Source organism: Coenobita brevimanus, chromosome 64 (genome assembly GCF_032717465.1).
Source record: "Coenobita brevimanus isolate Jiangsu-jjx chromosome 64, ASM3271746v2, whole genome shotgun sequence".
NCBI classification, from domain to species: domain Eukaryota; kingdom Metazoa; phylum Arthropoda; class Malacostraca; order Decapoda; family Coenobitidae; genus Coenobita; species Coenobita brevimanus.
Window position 1 is genome coordinate 16840848 of NC_137017.1, and position 21309 is coordinate 16862156.

General features: G+C 43.3%; 1 protein-coding gene across 1 annotated transcript in view; it reads left to right on the plus strand.

The window, feature by feature from the left end:
• LOC145404692 (soluble guanylate cyclase 89Db-like) overlaps nt 1-21309 on the plus strand; it is a 151055-nt gene that overhangs the window by 122359 nt on the left and 7387 nt on the right. The window contains exons 4-5 of the mRNA XM_080276243.1: nt 2647-2753; nt 4956-5132. Of these exons, the coding sequence (XP_080132369.1) occupies nt 2647-2753; nt 4956-5132 (284 nt within the window). The remainder of the gene's footprint in view (nt 1-2646; nt 2754-4955; nt 5133-21309) is intronic.

A 21309-nucleotide genomic window follows, 5' to 3' on the forward strand; every position in this document is an offset into this window, starting at 1 on the left:
CTTTCCTACCCATTCTCATTCTCTTTCTGCCCGTCTTTTCATTCTCAATCACCTCTTCATATTTTCCCATTTCACTCCATCAGCTATTTATCCTTCTCCCCATATCATTCTTCCCCATTTTCCATTCCTCTCCTTTTCTCTCCTCATTTGCTTTCTCTTCTCTCCATATGGTCTGATCCTCTTCCATCCTCCTTGCTCTCTTTTCTTTTCTCCCATTTTCACTTCTCTCTTCTTCTTCTCCTTTCGATATCATCCCTTCCCACCCTCCGTATTCTTCTCTCGTGATCTTCCCTCTCCACCTTCCTTCCCCCTTATCTCCTTAACACCCTTGGCCATCGTCATTTCCAATCTTTCCTCATTTTCCGTCCCCCCCTCGCTTTCCTTCTTTTTCTAGTCCCCACATCACCTCTCCTTCCTCTGTCCAATCATTTGAGCATACAGGTTGGTCAGATCTTGGTAGATTTTTTTTTTTTTTTTTTTTAGCAGATAATTTCTCTATAGGCCAATATGTCTTCTGTTAACATGAATATCCTACGCACTCCTTTTTTTTTTTTTTTTAATGCGAGTAAGAAGGAACCAAAGGCTAGGAGCCCGCAAACAATTCCTTCCAAGAAAAAACAAAGAAACAAAAACAATACAAGAGTGAGCCAAATTCAAGATCTGTTCATTTCGAGATGCCTGGACACACTGCCTTTGAAAGACTGGAGATCATAGGATGTACGAAATACAGACAAAGGGAGACAGTTTCAGAGTTGACCTGTTGCATAAATGAAGGACTGAGAGTAACGGTTAACTCTTGCATTAGAGAGGTGGACAGAAAAGGGATGAGAGTTTGTTGCTAGACGGGTGCTACGCGTCCGTCGTAAAGGTGGAGGAATGCAAGCAGACAGATCAGAGGAGCAATGACCAAGGAAGCAGCGATAGAACGAGATAAAGAGGCAACAGTGCTGCGAAGAGACAGAGGTTGAAGGGAACCAGTAAGAGAAGGAGAGTTAATGAGATGAAAAGCCTTTGACTCCACCCTATTGAGAAGAGCTGTATGTGGGGAGCCTCCCCACTCATGAGAGTTGTACTCAACACAGGGGCGAATAAAACCCATGTATAAAGTCAACAACTGTGCAGGGGTAAAGAAGGTTCGGAGTCGGCTTAGCACACCTAATCTCTTGGAAGCTGATTTTACCAGAGATGTAATATGATCTTTCCAAGATAAATCCCGAGTGAATGAAACCCCAAGCATGTTCAAGGATGTTGCAGGATTGAGTTGGATAATATTAAACATTAGTGGGTACTTCTGTGGAAGATTCTGTCGGGTTGGTTGGTGCAAAAACTGAGTCTTTGATGCATTAAAAAAAGATTTTTTTTACCCCAGTCAGAGACACGAACCTAGTCAGACATTAGGTGTGCCATAACCTCATCCCTTGTTTGTTGAAGTAGCTGCTGAGATGGACGTTGCGGGAACCGAATGGAAAGGTGAAGGGTGGAATCATCATCGTACGAATGGATAGGGTTAGATGTACAGCTTAGATCATTGATGAATAAAAGGAAGAGAGTTGGTGATAGGACAGAACACTGAGGAACACCACTGTTGATAGATCTAGGAGAAGAACGATGGCCGTCTACAACAGGGGCTACAGAACGACCAGAAAGGAAGCTGTAGATGAAGGCACAGATAGAAGGATAGAAACCGTTCGGAAATTAAAGATTTATGCCAGACTCGATCGAAAGCCTTTGAGATGTCAAGTGCGATGCCATAGCTTTCGCCAAAGTCCCCACCCTCCTTTGTCTACCCTCTCCATCATCCATCTTAATTTCTTCTCATGCCTCCCCTTACCAGCTTTCCTTCCATTTGTTCTTTCTCCATATCTTTTCTCTTCGTCTTCCTTCTCCTTTTGTCCATATTTCCAACCCCCCCCCCAACGTCTCCATCGCAGTAACATTCCTTCTCTTCCGGTCTCCCCTCTTTCTTTGCCTTTTATTTTTCTATTTTCCAATTATTTATGTGTTTCATTTTTTGCCGCGTAATCTCTACGCACCCTCCTTCCTCTTCCTTTCTCATTTCAACCTTTCTTCTCTTCATATCTCCCCTCCCCACCTTTCCCTTCTTCTCATCTCCCCTCTCCACCTTCCCTCTCTTCTTTTTTATCTCCCCTCCCCATCTTCCCCTTCTTCTCTCCCCATCTTCCCCTTCTCCCTCCATCTTCCCCTTCTCTCTCCTTCTTTCCTTCCACCTTCCCCTTCTTCGCTCCCCATCTTCCTTCTCACTTTCCCTTTAGGATACCACTCATGCCTTTCTTACTCCCTGCCAGTCATGCTGTTCCCTTACTCACGTCTTCGCTCCACCTCTACCAGCCACCCTCGTTTTAACCTCTTCACTCAGATGACGCCTTTTTCATTTTATTTTTGCAACCACCTGACGATTTTATTCAATTTAGGAGACATTTTGCTAAATGGAAGGATTAAATATGGCCTTCATTAAATACGTCAGTGCTAGAGCTTAAATTATGTCTTCTGGTGTCAGTAAGAATTACGCAGAATTATGTCATCAAGAGGAATGGAGGTAACAGCACATTCCCTGCTAATCGTTCCTTCTGCCTACCTTTCTGCACCCTCCACGCCTCCTTGCTAACACCCCCCACATGCCCGTAGGTTCCCCAAGATGAAGTCCCCCTCCATGGTCGTGACTGACTACAACTGCGACGGAGCCATCCTACAGTACCGCTCATGCCGGCCTGGACTCTCACACTACCTCATAGGTCAGTGGTTACCACTTTAACCCTACCTCGCACTCCTAGATCAATTATACTTTCCTGCTATCCTAGCTTTTGATTTGTTATCTTTGAAACTTACCAAGTGATGCGATTTTTCTCTACCATTTCGGGCATCCATCAGAAGTAAAGACAGTTATACATAATCCTGAGCATAATAATATCGACTTCTGGAGCGAGGGAGATGCATGCAGTTCTTTTAGGTTTATTATGAATTGGTTTGCATTAGTGTGGTATAGTTATGTAACAACGTTTTATGCAGTAATATTGTATTTTGCCTTTACTGACCTCTATTGTTGCTTGTAACAAATTTGACTACTATTTTAGCACAAAATGACTCTAATCCCTCACCCCACGTGAAGCAACCCGGATTTACCACTGATCTCTCATAATAATAAAATGCAGTGGGATGGCTGGGGCAAACTTCAGCAACGAATACTTTGCATAAAAGTCAAGGTTAAAGTGGTTACAAGGAAAACAAGTGGTTCATAAGAAAATGAAAAGACTTAAAAAGCAGACACCAGGCTGTGTCACCTTGTGAAGTTTACCTCTCAACTATTTGCCACCGCCTCTGCCTCACGCCTCTGCCTCTACGTCTACCCCAAACTCTTGCCACTACCTCTGCCTCACACATCTGCCACTACCTCTGTGTCACACACATCTGCCACTACCTCTTCTTCACCCCTCTGTCACTATCTCTAATTCTTAAGTCTGCCACTACCTCTGCCTCACACATCTGCCACTACCTCTGCCTCACACACATCTGCCATTACTTCTGCTTCACATACATCTGCCACTACCTCTACTGCACACACATTTGCCACTACCTCCACTTCACACACATCTGCCACTACCTCTACTGCACACACATCTGCCACTACTTCTGCTTCACACATCTACCACTTCCTCTACCTCCACCCGACACTCCTGCCACTGCCTCTCCTTCAAAGATATCCCACTCTGTTAAGTCTTTTTCTCATTCATGGTACCTCGTCGTTATGTTTTGTAAGATTTTTTGAGGTACTACTTGTTTTTGTATCTCTCTCTCTCTCTCTCTCTCTCTCTCTCTCTCTCTCTCTCTCTCTCTCACACACACACACACACACACACACACACACACACACACACACACACACACACACACACACACACACACACACACACACACACACACACACACACACACACACAGAAAGAGAGGAGGGGGGAGAAAGAGAGAGAAATATTAATTTTCTTCTTCCACGCCCCTCCAATTTTCCTGGAGAAGGAGGAAATGATGGGGGAGGGGATGCAAGAGGAGGAACAGGTACGAGAGAGTAAGAAGGAGAAGAGGAATGAACAAGAAGGAGCAGCGGAGTGGACAAGGAGGAGAAGGAGAGTGGACAAGGAGGAGAAGGAGAGTGGACAAGGAGGAGAAGGAGAGTGGACAAGGAGGAGAAGGAGAGTGGACAAGGAGGAGAAGGAGAGTGGACAAGGAGGAGAAGGAGAGTGGACAAGGAGGAGAAGGAGAGTGGACAAGGAGGAGAAGGAGGGTGGACAAGGAGGAGAAGGAGAGTGGACAAGGAGGAGAAGGAGGGTGGACAAGGAGGAGAAGGAGGGTGGACAAGGAGGAGAAGGAGGGTGGACAAGGAGGAGAAGGAGGGTGGACAAGGAGGAGAAGGAGAGTAGATAAGGAGAAGAAGGAGAGTGGACAAGGGGGAGAAGGAGAGTGGACAAGGAGGAGAAGGAGAGTGGACAAGGAGGAGAAGAGGGTGGACAAGGAGGAGGAGGGTGGACAAGGAGGAGAAGGAGGGTGGACAAGGAGGAGAAGGAGAGTGGACAAGGAGGAGAAGGAGGAGTGACAGGGGGAAGAAGATGAGAGGATAAAGAAGAAGATGAAGAACGAGAGGGATAAGGAAAAGGAGGGGGGTAAGAAAGGGAAGAAGGAAGAGTGGGCCACTTGTCACCTGGCCGGAGAGGAGATTAAGGCCGTCCGTCACCTGAGTTTTATGGCGGTATTTGCATAGCTAGCTTTTGTGTGGGGTCCTGGTAATGGCCGGGCGGAGCGTGTGCTTTCCCTCCCCTCCCCCTCCCCCACCCCTACTGCATCTCGATATTCAGCCAAACAGAAGTTTTATCCCCCACAGAAACAACAGCAAAGTCTGATATTTGCCCCACAAAACAACAGCAAAGTCTGATATTTGCCCAAAGAAACAACAGCAAAGTCTGATATTTGCCCAAAGAAACAACAGCAAAGCCTGATATTTGCCCCACACAAACAACAGCAAAGTCTGATATTTGCCCCACGGAAACAACAGCAAAGTCTGATATTTGCCCCACAGAACCAACAGCAAAATCTGAAATATTGGCCCACAGAAACTCAGGAAGGTCTGAATATTCTCTGTGCGGCTCGTGCTCTCGCGTCGATTTTTTGTTTTTTCCTCATTATACCAATCAGAAGTTAAACCTCACACAAGCAGCCGCAAATTCAGATAATCAAGGGAGAGCTGGATAGGAAGAGTTTCTGGAGTGGTGTTTTTATTTTATGGTGTAGTTTTGTTGTATTACACACACTTGAGAGAGTCGGGTTCCCAAGGATTTTTTTTCTGTTCCCGCCCAAGGTAGCGGCTGCATGGTCAAGGTGCCTGCTGCCGTGGTATGGTTGGCAGAGCTGAAAATATCAATGACCCTTCATGATTGTGGTGTTATGTTTTATTATTTTCTAAACTCTCTCTCTCTCTCTCTCTCTCTCTCTCTCTCTCTCTCTCTCTCTCTCTTTACAGCCAGTTTATCTCTACCTAGTGGGTTAGGCTGTCTAGTAAAGACTGTATGTAGGGTAAGAAGTGCGTATGAGTGTAATTGTAATGTTGGAGTGGCTTTGGATGTTTGTGTAGTCTGTGAACCAAGTGTAATCGGCCCGCCTTAAGCCGACTGGGTGCAGGCATACTATATCTCTCCGTTATATACTTAACAACAATGAAATTTGCGTAGGAAGATAGAAATATGAGTCAACAAAGTATTATAATAGTCCAAGTCAAGGTCAGCATTCGAACAATTCTTTTAAATCTCCGACACTCGATAATGTAACAGAAAATTAAGGAAACCTGCTTAATCTAAGCGTTGGTGTAACACACATTTAAATTTTAAGATCAGTCCTTACTGTGATAATATAGGAGATATAATGAAATAGTTTTCCTTTAGCCTATTTTGATTTTCGCAATTTTTTCAAACTCCCCTCCCCGCACAACTCGTCTTTTCATTAGAATTTTTAATTATTCAGAGTTGTGGCACGATTTAAGGATGCGGACTGATCTTAAAATATAAAAGTGTATTACAACAGCGCTTAGATTGAGCAGGTTTCCTTAATTTTCTGTTACATTATCGAGTGTCGGAGATTTAAAGGAATTGTTCGATTGCTGACCTTGACTTGGACTATTATAACACTTTGTTGACTCATATTTCTGTGTTCCTACGCAAATTTCATTGTTGTAAAGTATATAATGGATTTCTTATTGCTTTTGAGATTGTATTGTCGACAAACTCAGTATCATATCTGAAAATAAAGAGAGTATCGGTTTAAGCAACAACGAAATCGAACAAACACCTCCAGCCAATCAGAATCTCGGCTGGAACAGTGTTGCCATACATGCCTGGCCAGATTAATTAGTATGAGGTATAGTATGCGACACTGGTTCAACCACAGCACCCCTTATGTCCGCCAAAGCGGTCAGTGGCTCGGTGAACCCCTTCCAAAGTTTTTACGACTTTGGCGGAGGCGAACCCGCTTCCACCAGCGTGCGAGACGCACACTCTACCACAGAGCCCCATATATATATATATATATATATATATATATATATATATATATATATATATATATATATATATATATATATATATATATATATATATATATATATATATATATATATAATGTCTCCAGACTTTGGGAAGTTTTTCATTGGCGAGTTACATGATCTGTTGTTACCAAGAGAAGAATGTCATAAACCAAAGGTGAATCAGTTTGTGTCTGCGTAGGTGTCTTTTGTTGCAGTTACATTGGATGACGTACTTGGATGTGGCGTCAGCCATAGATTAAGCATAGATGTACTGTCAACCAGAGAAGTTCATGGGCGTCTGTGTGAATGTGGGTAATTCCAGTACCCACCTTTTTCTACATAGAGAGTCTGTTTACTGTTCATCGATATGACGCGCACATGAACACACTCGGCAGGACTTTGTGTGTGTGTGTGTGTGTGTGTAATTCACCGGGTCGGTCAGGATCACTTGATGGTCGTGATCGTCAGCTTTTACCCTACCGGAAGGGAGCTGAGAGCTCATATAGTCCGATCTAAGGGCAAGGCTGTGACCTTAACACACCCACACACCCGTCCCCTTGCTCGAGGGGGACAGTAACCACCCACTTCGTCAGTGAAACTTTTCGTAACCTGAGCGAGGCGCGAACTCCCGTCCACCAGTTGGCAAGCGAGAGCGTTACCACTGGACCAGCGAGCGGTGTGTGTGTGTGTGTGTGTGTGTGTGTGTGTGTGTTCCAAAAAAGGGTAGGGATTGGATGAACCCATACTCACACATCCACATGAATACGTTTTATGAGTAATTGCACTTCAGCCTTCCAAAATTTTACACCTAATTTAATAATCACTTTACTGGGCGGCTGCGCTCCCTTCAAACCCATCTCTCGCCAGCCACGCACCTTACCAATTATCTATAAATACATAATTTAATGCAAGGTCGATGTAAACAGCTATGTGCACGGTGTCTTTATTACTTACTATATTATTTAATGCAGGAGATGGACGCCTTCGTATGGTGGCACCGATATGACCCGGCGATGGAGCTGCCGAAAATGCAGACCTTACTCACTGCCCTCTCTATCGCCCCAAAGGAGAATGGTGGACTGTAGAAAAGATACAACTTTGGCCTGCAGTCCATCGAGTTCACGTTCAAATGAGCCTGTGGTTGCAGCTGCTATTCCTTCCGTATTATTTACTGAACAAGATAGGGACTTCCTGAACTTCACTCCAGTGATGTAATATTTATTTTGTTCTTGCTACCTTCAGACGCCTATGAATGGGTTAGGAGAGATTTTTCAAGCTGAAGGATCTTGATACGACCTTAATTGAACCACTTCAGTGCGAGAAACTTTTCCTAAGTTGAATGAAATTGACTAGCAGTAACAAAAATAAACAAACAAAAAGAGAAGTCAATGGATAAGAGAGGAGCAATAGTAGTTATGGTTGTTTCAGTCCCTGGCTCATATGAACATTTACCCGGTGAACTGTAGACAAGTTATACTCCTGCTGCAGCTCACCATCCTTCTTTCGGGGGGATAGGGAGGTGGCTGAGCGACGATTGTATAACCAGGCAGTGATGCAACTCGTTTATATCGGTGTCACTGCATGAAGGCGTCCCTCTCCAGCACCAGGAGTGGTTAAACACACAGGATAACACCACGAAGCCCTAACTCCCATAAAACGCAGCTCTTCTGTAAATCACAGTCTTAACAAAGAATCGTATTTGTGATCACGAGTCATAACTCAACGAAACGAATTCTTTTGTTTTATGAATTATAGCACAGTCTTGGCAAACTCGCATGGTACCCCGAACCGTAACTCTTGTTAAATTATCTCTTTGATAAATCTGAATCACTTATAACTGGCGAATAGTGGACTCTGGCTAAGGAAGAACAAATAACTCTAGGGATAATGAATAACTTTTGGGAAGACAGGCTCGGTAAGCAGCCTGGGTGAGAGCACAGGGGATGGAAGAAAAGGAATAATGTATTGCATCAAGACAAGAGTAAAGATTCCTTGGGCTGAAATGATGATTGAATGAATGTCTCACCCATTTAACTGAGGATGATTTTGCTTAGTTCATCTTTCGTGCTTTCTTTTTCCTTGCATTCTGGTTCCTACCTCACCATGCTGGTGGGAAAAAAGATCAGGGTGTTGATGATAATGAACACCTTAGCAGTGAAGGAATTACTGAAGGCTGCATCTAACTCCTCCTGTTTGGAAGATTCCCCCAAAGCAAGGCGAAAGTAATTTAGAGAAATTGATCTCGTGTCCTTCCAAGACTGAGAGAAGTACTGTTCTGGAAAAAAAAAAAAAATCTCTTTGTGCTTCAAAACTAAGACGAGGGTGTTGTTACGAAAAAATAATAACCTAAATTTGCTTCAAGTCAAAGAGGAGTGTTGTGCTGGAAAAAATAATCAGTTTTAAACCCAGTGCGGACGTGAGCATTGTTAAAATGGAAAAGGTAATCTAGTTATGCTTCGCGACTAAGATCACTGTTGAGCTGAAAATAGGCTATCTGGATTTGCTTCAAGGCATAGATAAGTGCTGCGTTTAAAAAGAGTTTTGGTATAAAACTTAGAGGATAATTGTTTTAGAAGAAACTGGATGTAGTTTTCTTTCTAGGTCAAGACAGTCACTGCTTTTGGCTGTAATGAGTATTATGTACACACACACACACACACACACACACACACACACACACACACACACACACACTTTTACCTTAAGCTCAAGACGACTGACGTGCTGAAAGGAAACAGTGGCTTTATAGTATTGTTTTAAGGGCAGAACTATTATTATTTTGAATTTTAAAAACTATTTATTTTACACCAAGACTTAAAAAGCAGATTGTTATGTTGCACAAAGGGGAAAAGGAATAAAGTGTAATGTTGGAAAAAAAATGTACTTTTGTTTCAAGACTAGAATCGAGTGCAGTGTTTCTGCTTACGGCGGGCATTAGGTGCAATTGAGACAGCGTTACGAGCACGGCCATTACTGCCATCCCCGGGTATCGACTGCAGGTAAATACTGGAACTGCTGCACGTGACTATTGCCGCACCGTAACTGATTAGAGAGAGAGAGAGAGAGAGAGGAGGAGGAGGGGGCTAATTTGACTGGGTTGGTTAGGTCCAACCCTCTCTTGGTGCTAGGACTCCCTCTCAGTTGAAATTAACACCGTCAGAGGATGGCGGGAATATAATACTAGAGTTGTTCCGACTTTGAGAGAGTTAACGGCGACTTAGCTCTCAGGATCCTATAACTCAGTCTCAGCTGAGGAAAATCGTTTGGCGTTTGCTGGAATGATACGTTAAAGTTGTTCCTATCATGAGATGCAAATATGAACGGTAAGAGCGACTCCTGTATTACCTCTTTTCAGGTGTTGGGAGCCAAGGCTAGGCTACCGTAATCAAGTATATTTATGGGTAGACGGCCAGACGGCTTCTCCCAGTGGCATTACGTGATCCAGAACCCTCCAGTCACCTCTTTGGTGTTGACATACATACAGACAGACAGAAGCACACATACATGCCGATGAAAACAGGACGCCCTCCTCACTACGTGCGCACATTGAAAACATTGGCTAATCAGGAAAAGCTAAAGCAATGAATGCCACTGTTGTAAACATGAATTAGTATTGATGCATTGTGATGGTCGAGTGTATGAGGGCGGCACGTGCTTTGGTAGTTATTGTTGTTGTTCTGCTGTTGTTGGTGTTATCATGTAGAAAGCTTTTTTTTTTTTTTTTTTTCAGACCACATTAAGCTTAAACCATTCATCTTACAGTTCGCATCTTCACTGGATGTGCTTTTCCCTCCCTGCCCCACCACCCACTTCCATCCCAGCATGACCCACCGCTTCTTTCCTACCACCCCACACTTTTTCTGACCTTCCCCCATGGAGGATTTATAAGCGAAATCCCTTTCCCACCACCAACACCGTGCCTCATGCAGTATTCATTGTGCTGTGCCCCATCATTCACCACCATCCCACCCACTCATCCCTGCCCATCCCACCCACTCTTTGTTCCCTTAATGACATTCAGTTTCTCAGCATCCACTGACCCGACAGAACGTGATTAACCATATGTCGTGCTCACCTCAGTTATAATGGAGGTCACACTGGATTTTACGAAAGGTTTCTCTTTTTCAGAAATCATATCTCGAATATCATTATACGTTATAGGGCTTTTTTGGCACACACATTCATAATCATAACCTGAATCGATCTTTGCTGACCTAATGCATCTGTCTGGAGTGAAGGGACTTGAAAGACAAAAAGTTTGAAAAGGCCTGAGCTGTAATACCTCAAAAACTACGCACCTTTCGGGCTGATGTTTGTCATACAACTCCATCGGTGTGACTTGAAGCGAATTGTGATCTGAATCGATGTGAGTAACCTGACCTAACGTGACCTCATTCACATATTCACTCGGGCCATATGGCGTGACGGTTTGTAGCCTCAAAGAGTTTCCAACTGCACCCATGGGGCTCTTCCGTACAAGCCTCCAGACAGCAACCTCCCATCCCAGGTAACTCCTGACAAAAACTACCGACTTCCTCCTGCCATGAGTTTTGTGGCCTTCCCCTTGTTTCTCCCCATGCCGGGTTGTCTCTTTCAGATACCACTTCATGAGCATAATCAGCCACAGGAGACTACCACTCATCCACACAGCCATAGCCAAAGTTGGTGTTCCCGTATTATGCAGATAATAGGCCTCTATTCATCGTCATGGAGATATTGTTCATAACCCTTCCAGTAACTAGCAATACCTCATGGTACTGCGAAGGCACATATCGTCAAAGGAATTAATTCACATTAATTCACAGCTTGCAAGTACAGTTTACTGTCCGTGTCTCACAGCTACAAAGTAGAACATTGAGCACCAACATCCTGAAGATGGGAATCTCCGTTTTTTTTTAACAGATAGTGTAAATGCTTGAAGTGACTGAATCCCTCACATCAAAAACCATATCACTGCGATGAGAAATCTTATCAGTTACCCTCCTTTGTTATGAATTATACTAATTAGATAAATAAATTTCCCCAAGACATTGATGTCATCACTACCTGCCTAAAAGGCTGTACCGCCTCATCCAACAAGTTACCAGATCCCCGGATCTGTACTTGATCCAGGAGATCCAATCCTTATGGGGCTTCGTCTCTCTTAAACTGCCTCTAGAGCGCTCAGGAGTGTCTCCACTGATTCCACTAGCATGCCTGCATCGTCACCAAAGTCAGAGTCAGTACGGTAATCATAATGTAGTCAATATATACTTCACAGTAACTCCGACTCAGCCCAACCCAGCCTGAAAGAACTTATACTCGGTCCATTTTAACGTGACCTAAAATTGCCATCTGTCCATCCTGAATGCTGAGTTATGGCAACAGATTAAAACCAAAATATGAACCTGGTCGTGAAGACGTGCTATAGAATGAATGTACAGTAGAGCGGTACTATTTATTGTCTTACGAGGTAATACCAGTAAAAGCCATTGTCGGCGAGGTACGAGCAAGGCCATTTAAATCCGACAGCATTGAAGTGTCGCCTTACACCCTGAGGATGCCTAGAGTATATTGATGGCTATCTACCTACCAAGTTTCATGACTTTACGACAAACTTTCTGGCCTGTGGCCCGGTTTGGAAGATTTTTGACATGCTGTACTTGACGCGTGTCACGTCCCACGTGCACCGCCGGGGTGTGACGAAACATGTAAAAAACAAAAGTTTAATAAATGGAGCTATCATATAGTGCAAACCACGCAGTGATCAGACCTGTGGTTGCTGAGATATAAGCTTCTCAAAAGCGTTACGGTCAGGCTAAGTTGGGCCTGGCCGGGTTGGGCCGCTCATATGTAAGAAAATGCCACTGCTTGACGAGAGACTTGCGAGCGCTTCGCCCCAGCTCGTAGGAACATGTTACAAAAGGAACAAAATATCTGCCCGGGTAAGATGGATCTGAATAGACTTAAGAGGAGAGGGAACAGAGGGATGGAAGAGGGGAAAGGGGGGTACAAGGATGGAGGAGGGAAAGGGGAATGTAGAGATAGGGAAAGGGGGATACAGGGATGTAAGAGGGGACAGGGAGATGCAGAGATGTAAGAGGGGACAGGGAGATGCAGGGATAGAAGAGGGAGATACAGGGATGAAAAAGAAGAGGGGGATACAGGGATGGAAGTGAAAGGAGGATACAGGGATGGAAGAGAATAGGGGAAAACAGGGATGAAGAGAAGAGGGAGATACAGGGATGGAAGAGAAGAGGGGAATACAGGGTTGGAGGAGAAGAGGGGGATACAGGGTTGGAGGAGAAGAGGGGGATACAGGGATGGAAGAGAAGACAGGGGTACAGGGATGGAAGAGAAGACAGGGGTACAGGGATGGAAGACAAATAAACCTACTCCATACAACTATACTGTACCACTGTTTTCTGTTTAATCCAGTGTATCGTCTTGACCAAAGCTCTACCCTTCCGACTAGCCATTCTGTTTAAAAAAGGAGGGAGGGAGGTACCCGGATGGATGAGGGAATGGGGATACAGGAAGGGAAGAGGAGACCGGGGGGGGGGGAGGGATAGAGAGATGGAAAAAGGGTCGGGAGAGGGAGGTGAACAGGTGGCGTGCTTTCATCAGTTGTTTCAAGCAATCAGTAAATGGCATATCTAAAGGTAGGAGAGGGAGGGGGAGGGGCAGAAGGGAAGCAGAATGCGGAAGGAGGAGGTAGGTTTTGGGGTCATAGAGAGAGAGAGAGAGAAGGGGGGTGGGACGGACGGACGGATAGAGGGGGGAAATGGAAACTGAGGAGGACCTTATGAAGGGGAGGAAGTAAAATCGGATGGATAGGAAGGAACGGAAAAGAGAAGCAAAAAAGAATAAGAGTTAAAAGGAGAGGAAGGCACTGGAGGAAAGGGGGAGAAGAGAACAGATATATGAGAGGAAAATGAGGGAGAAAACGGAGAGTCTGCAATTACTGGTTCAGAGCTGGAGGAAAGAAAAGAGAGGTACGTCAACATGAAAGGCTGGAGGGGAGAGAAGAGAAAGAGGGGGAGGAGGGAAATGAAAGAAGGAAGAGAGGGAAAAGAATGGAGAGGATGGAAAGAAGGAGCAGGAGAGAAGGGAAGGAGAGGAGGGAAGGGAGGGATAGAGGGAAGGGAAGGACCGGAGGGAAAGGAAAGAAAGGAAAGAAGTGAAGGAGAGGATGGGGAGGGAGGGAGAGGAGGGAAGAGAATGAGAGGAGGGAAAGGAAGGAGAGAAGGGAGGAGTGAAAGGAAATGAAAAGGGAGAAAAGAATGAAGCGGCAAACCAGTAGCATAATATTAAAAGGCTGAGTGTTGTTATTCTGTGTGAAATGTTGCATCCTTAAAAGTGCCCTGGTTACTTATACATAGCGTCGACAAGCCGTGAGTGTTACTTATAATTAGCGTCCACCAGCTCTGAAGATTATTGAAACAGCGTCCATAGGCTCTATGGTTTTGCGACTTCCATCTCTCTTCGCGACACCTTATGCAATCATAACACACAGATGACAGGAAAGCACCCCTAACTCCCCCCCCCCAAAAAAAAAAAAAAAAAAAAAAAACTCCCTCCAAACTACGACATGCAACTGTTGAATCGCATATCCAGGTCCCCATTTCATGTGTAAGATGTGAACAAGCTGATGTAATCGATATCTTACCCAAAAGTCTCTGTGTCGGTTCAGGAATCCAGCTCGGTATTTCTCAGACACCATCATTTTTTCACCTTAGCCTGGGTCTGATTTTCGTCGTTTTCCAGATTATTTCACGTAGCTCATTGGCAGAAAAGGACAATGTCAGGACTCTACATCCTCCTCATTGCACTTCGTCACCAGCGTCTTTATATACAGCGTCCACAACCTCTGAAACATATAGGGATTTAGCATGGGTGGGAGAATTGCAGCCTTGGAAATCAATGTTTATAGCCTTGACATCCTATTATATGAGTAAAGTTATCTAAATTAGAATGTCCTGGTTACAGAGGTACGACTTGCATAGTTTGTGACATGTGTGTGGCGGTGGAACTGGAGGAACAGGTGGTGGAACGTCTATAAAAACACTATATTATCTCATCGCTCTGAGGGCTGCAATAAGGAAATAGCTTGAAGCAGGAGACTGACAGAGGAGGAAAGATATGAGAGAGGTGAATATTTGAAAAGGAAGGAAAGAGAAAAGAGGACTTAGAGAGAGAGAGAGAGAAGCTTTCTTGAAACCTTTGAGAATCATCATCAGAGAGACGGACAGACAGAGTAGAGCTTCTTTGAAACCTTTAAGAAACATCATCAACATTATCATCATCATCATCATCGTCATCATCATCATCACATCGTAATATTGTTTTCTATTAACACTTGGGTGCCAAAAGCGCAGAAAAGCTGGAGCACTTTCAGCAGGCTTCTGAGCAAAACAGGCCATAAATCTTTTCATTTAATGGTTCAGCCTTCGAAATATTTGGCTCCCTTTCATAGGCCAGAACGAGCCGCACAGAACCGTATTTCATTACGCCTGTGCGTTTGAGATCTTTCCGTCGGCTGTGCAGTTTAAAAGGAGTGCTACCCTTGTCATGTGCATCTCAGTGCACACTATATCCATCTGTTTTGTCTCTCATCTGTTGTGAGATTAAAAAATGAGGGAGGTGGAGGGGTGAGCGGTGATGGGGTGAGAATGCTAGGGGCTAGGGAAGGGAAAGGGGTGGAGGATCTAGAAATAATTTAGGGTGAAGGGATGAAGAAGAGGTAAGCGGAGCGGAAGATATGATGAAGCAAGAGGTATGGGAAGGGGAAGGGGTGATGGAGTAAGAGGTAAGGGAAGGGGAGGCGTGATAAAACAATGGGTAAGGGAAGGGGAAGATGTGATGAAGCAATAGGGAAGGGAAAGGGATGGGATGAAAACGCAAGAGGTAAGGGAGAGGGACGAGGTGACGAAGCAAGAGGTAAGGGAAGGAGAAGGGGCTGAGAAAGAGGTAAGAATGAAGAAAGAGGTGAGAATGGAAGGAGCAGGTGACGAGAAAATAAAAGACTGAGAATAAAGACCGATGGAAGTGGAAGGTCGAGGAAGCAAGAAGTAGGGGAGGTGGAAGAGGGGTAAAGGGGGATGGCGAGGAGGGGGAGGGGGAAAGGGGAGAAGGGGGAAGGGAGAGCAAGGTCGGGGTCCAGGAGTTTTTTTTTTTTTCCTTATGCTAGGAAGATGGAGCCAAAGGCGGCGAGCCCGCAATAACTGTTCCTTCCAAGGTGATGAAGGAGGGGCTGGAATTGGGGAATTAGCGCTGACTACAAGTGCCTACCTGAGAGATGGTACGGGGAACATGGAGTCGAGGTAGATGAGGGGGGGGGGAGATGGAAACAGGAGGTTGAAGACAGGAGGAAGGGGAGGAAGAAGAAAAAGAAGAAGAATAGAAGGAGGAGGACAGCAGGAGGGAAGAAGGAGAACGGACAGGGAATGAAGAAAGAGGGCGATTGGAGAGAGAGAGGGGAAAGATAAGAGAATGAATGAAATAAGCAGGAAGGAAGAAAGAGGAGACATAAAAATGGAAAGGGAAGGAAGAATGAAAAGAACAGCATTTGGAAGAAAAATGAGAACAAAGTTGTGAAGAAGATAAAAGAAGGAAAATGGAAGAAAGGGGAGAGAACAAGAAAGGAGTTAGAGGAGAGGGATGGAAAAATGGGAAGGGAAAAGAGAGATAGACAAAAGCAAGAAGAAAAATTGGAAGATTGAGACTGAAGGTGAAGAATAAAGAAAGAACAAGGAAAATGGAAGAAATCTGATAAGCGATGGAAGAGATAAAAGTAAACATGATGAGGAAATAAAGTACTGAAAAATGGAAAAGAAAACAGAATGATAGAGAGAAGGTAAAAGAAAGCAGAAGGAGGGAAGGAAAATCAGAAAAAGCAGGAAGATACGAAGAGGAAATAACGGAAAAGAGAGAAATTGAAAAAAGGCAAATATGAACGAAAGGATAAAGGGGGAGAGGGTGGGAAGTGTCAATATCAGACCAAGATAAAAATGATAGCGATGTGCAAAGCAAAAATAGAGAGGAGAGAAAAAGAAAATGGAGGAAACAGGCAATAAAGATCAACGAGGAGACGATATGAGGGAAGAAGAACCGGGGTTGAAAAATAAAAATGAAATAAGATCATGAAATAAAAGAACAAATAAAGAAGCACTATGTAGGAAAGGAAAAATATGAAGACAGAAAAATACGACAAATGGAGAACTGGAAGGAAAATTAGAGAAATGAAAAAAGAAATGAAGGAGCAGATACAGAGAAAAATAAGAAAAACTGGAGACTAGACAAAGCGAGAGGGTAATGAAAATAAAGACCACAAGAAGACAAAACATGAAAAACTAGGTTAATGGCTGAACGTTGAAAAACTGTTTTACAAATAAGAATATGAAAATATAAAAAGCTAATATGAATCACCAAATGAAAGGAACGATATGAAAAATCAGACAAACTGAAGTGAAACATTAATAAAAAAAATTAGGAGTACCCAGGGAGTGCAACACCCCCGTCCTACAATTGGTCTAAAGATCATGCATTTGATGTCCTGCGGCCATGATATTCGACTGTTTTCAAAATCGAATTACTTGATCCTGACCAGATCTTCAATCCTTCTACCAAATCTGGTCCAAAGTGGATCGAAATTGGTAGAGTTGATCTTTGCCTGTGTCCTCGACCTTTGAACCACAGCTCACAAAACTGAATCTGTTCATCATTGCCTGGTATTCAATCCTTCCACCAAGCTTTGTCCATATCAGATCAAAGCTGCGTTAGTTATAGAGTCGAACCTTTAACTTTGCCCTGTGACCTTGACCTTTGACTGACTGTCTTCATACTTGAATCACTTTATCCATAAGTTGATCTTGCCATATGACCTCACACGAATATGTAACATACACAAAAGCAATATGCTAACCTCTGGAAAGACCCTTATCCCTCCTACCAAAGTTAGTTCTGGTCAGATGAAAACCGAGTTGTTTTGAAAACACACACACACACACACACACACACACACACACACACACACACACACACACACACACACACGTGGCGAGGTAAAAAAAAAATATCCCTCTCACGCCGTCGTGAACGCGGGCTTAATAAGCTGACGAACAGAAGGGAAGACATAACAAAATGATGCAAACCAAAGGGACGTAGAAATAAGAAAACAAGACGAACAGAAGGGAAGGGGAATAATAATAAGACGAACAGAAAAGAAGAAAATGGAGATAAGACGAAAAGATAAGATGGAAAATGAAATTAAGACGAAACGACGGGAAGGAAAATGAAAATAAGACGACCAGAAGGGAAACAGCAATTACAGACTCCAGGAGGGTAAAGAGCAAGGACTGGGAATAAAACTAACGAGTCAGGATCCACCAGCAATCTCCAATTTTGTCCACTAACAAGACCTCGGCCTTATGGACAGATTCTAAGCCTCTCATTCTGATCGGTTAAGGAAGCTCCCTAACAACATTTCCTAGGCGATTTATTTTTTCTTTACGCCTTACTGACTGTCCTCCACTGTTGAGTAAATCCTTCCAATATCGTCATACTCTACATAACGTATAAAAGGATATTAACCTATCATATCCCTCAAAAAATAATCGCAAAGGAATAGATGTTAGGGAGCTTCCATAACCGTCGAGAGTACAAAGCTAAGTGATTTAAGAATTATCGTAGCTTAAATTCTTTAGCGATTCATTCAACAAATTAAGCTGAAAAATCCTCTTCTTGTATGGTATTGGTTATAACTATGTCGATATTAAACGATAAAATTAACACACCAGAAAATGCTGTGGCGCAAAATACAAAATAAATCACTAGGAAAAAGGAGTTACGAAGCCTCCTGTGCCGTCTCAAAAGCAGTTCTATGATTCAGGTCTTTCGAATTTCCTTCCTGCTTTCGCTAGACTATTTTACTAAGCTTAGGAGAGCGCTCTAGTAGTGGGGGGGTTAGAGAAGGCTGAATATAACGTCTTTTGGTTGATGTAGTAAAAAGAAATAATAATGGTTTTCTCTCTGTCTCTGTCTCTGTCTGTCTGTCTGTCTGTCTGTCTGTCTGTCTCTCTCTCTCTCGCTTTCTCTCCCTTCAATCCAATCCCTGAAACCTAACCATTGAGAAAAAGAGCTCACATATGTGACTGGGCAGCTGAGTTCATCCTCTCTCTCTCTCTCTCTCTCTCTCTCTCTCAATAGATAAATTCATAGATAATTTACGAACATCGCTAAGGGATCTTTGTTAAAATAATATCGATTGTCGTTCTCCAGAAGAGAGAGAGAGAGAGAGAGAGAGAGAGAGAGAGAGAGAGAGAGAGAGAGAGCGTTGAGGGGGCGAATGAATCTTGAAGTTGGAGGAGAGGTGGAGGAGCCTTGAGAGAAAGGAAGGTAGGTCACCCTTCATACCAACTGGCTCTCTGGCTCACTGCACCTCTTATTGCATCTGTGTGTGTGTGTGTGTGTGTGTGTGTGTGTGTGTGTGTGTGTGTGTGCGTCTGGTGTATCCGTTCCGTTAGTCTGGTATATCTGTCCCGTTAGTCTGGTGTATCAGTCCCGTTAGTCTGGTATAACTTACGTTAGTTTGGTATATCTGTCCCGTTAGTCTTCTGTGTCTGTTTCGTTAGTCTGGTGTCTCCCGTTAGTCTGGTATATCTTACGTTAGTCTGGTGTATCTGTCCCGTTTGTCTGGTGTATCTATCCCGTTAGTCTGGTGTATGTCTCAGTCTGGTGTATGTCTCGTTAGTCTGGTGTATCTGTCTCGTTAGTCTGGTGTATGTCTCGTTAGTCTGGTGTATGTCTCGTTAGTCTGGTGTATGTCTCGTTAGTCTGGTGTATCTGTCTCGTTAGTCTGGTGTATGTCTCGTTAGTCTGGTGTATCTGTCTCGTTAGTCTGGTGTATCTGTCTCGTTAGTCTGGTGTATCTGTCCTGTTAATCTGGTATATCTTACGTTAGTCTGGTGTATCTGTCCCGTTACTCTGGTATATCTGTCCCGTTAGTCTGGTATATCTGTTCCGTTAGTCTGGTATATCTGTTCCGTTAGTTTGGTATATCTGTTCCGTTAGTTTGGTATATCTGTTCCGTTAGTTTGGTATATCTGTTCCGTTAGTTTGGTATATCTGTTCCGTTAGTCTGGTATATCTGTTCCGTTAGTCTGGTATATCTGTCCCGTTAGTCTGGTGTATCTGTCCCGTTAGTCTGGTATATCTTACGTTAGTCTGGTGTATCTGTCCCGTTAGTCTGGTATATCTGTCTCGTTAGTCTGGTATATCTGTCTCGTTAGTCTGGTGTATCTGTCCTGTTACTTCACTGTGTCTGCCTTGTTATCTCTCTTCATCTCCCCCTTTATTCCTGTATGACGTAAGTTCCACAATGCTGGAAAAGAGTAACCTGAAGAGAGAGAGAGAGAGAGAGAGAGAGAGAGAGAGAGAGACTTTGAGCTGGCATGGTAATTAAGGGCTGGTCCTCACAAACAATTTCCATATTTACGAACTTTTTCTAGATGAAATTATATGTAAGGCTGCTTATTTATTTATTTTTTTTTACTTATTTATTTATTTATTTATTATTTTCATCCTACCAGCTACCAAAATTTTTAATTCCAACCTGAAGTGAATATTAATGTAAAAATTAAAAAAGGCAGCATGAAATCTGAAAATACTTAAATGCTATGGAGATTTATTTATCCTGGAAATTGTTGAATCTAATTATATTTATTATTGATTCATTCTTCCAGTTTTCAGACAGTTTTAATCAGCCTAGGAAAGACATCTATCAATGACTGTATATAACCCTTCCAGCTCTAAAAGTGTCCCCTGTGCAGAGTAAAATCGTGTGAAGTAAGCAATAATAGAAGATGTACGTCTTTTTATTGAAGGAGATACGATCCTTGGCAAATACTAACCCAGTCTCTACAGTAGTTTTTGTACACAGATGAAAGGAAGTAAGGGCGCGCGCGCGCGCACACACACACACACACACACACACACACACACACACACACACACACACACACACACACACACACACACACACACACACACACAATAAAAAAAAACATCAGTAAAAGATCATGCGTTTCTCATTTCCTGGTGTTTCGTTGTGTTTCATTTCGACATCTCAGTAGTGTTTTTATTATTTATCTTAAGCACGTCACCTCATCCTCAGGTGGAAAAAGAGGTCGAGTTGATGATGATAATGATGATGATTCTTATGCACTAATTTGTCATCCATAAACACTGATAATATATTGTGTATTAAAATATGTCTTAGTTTTTCAGCCACTTATTCCTCATTCTCTTAGTACCTCTTTCCGCTTGATGTTCATCTTTTTTTCTCTCTCTCTTCTCCCCTCTTCATCTCTCTTCGTATATGTGGCTCTGTGTGCATGTGTGTATGTTTGATTATCTGTTTAATTACCAATAATAGCTACATGTAATTGTCCTCTATTTACTTTCCTGTCTCTCTGGCCATTATTCTATACATCTGCCTAATAGTTTTTCTGTCTATCTTTCTGTCAAAATTTATCTATCATGTTTTCTATAAATATTGTTTTGTTTACCTTCTATGTACCAGTTGCTGTATCTATCTGCCTGTCAGTGGATCTGTCTCTTTACTTTTCTGTCTGTCGATCTAACAGTCTACCTGCCTACCTATCGGTCTATCTGCCTATCTATCTGTCTATCTATCTATCTAATACCATTAAACACTGCACGGGGAAAAAAGACTATTTCCGTGCCGT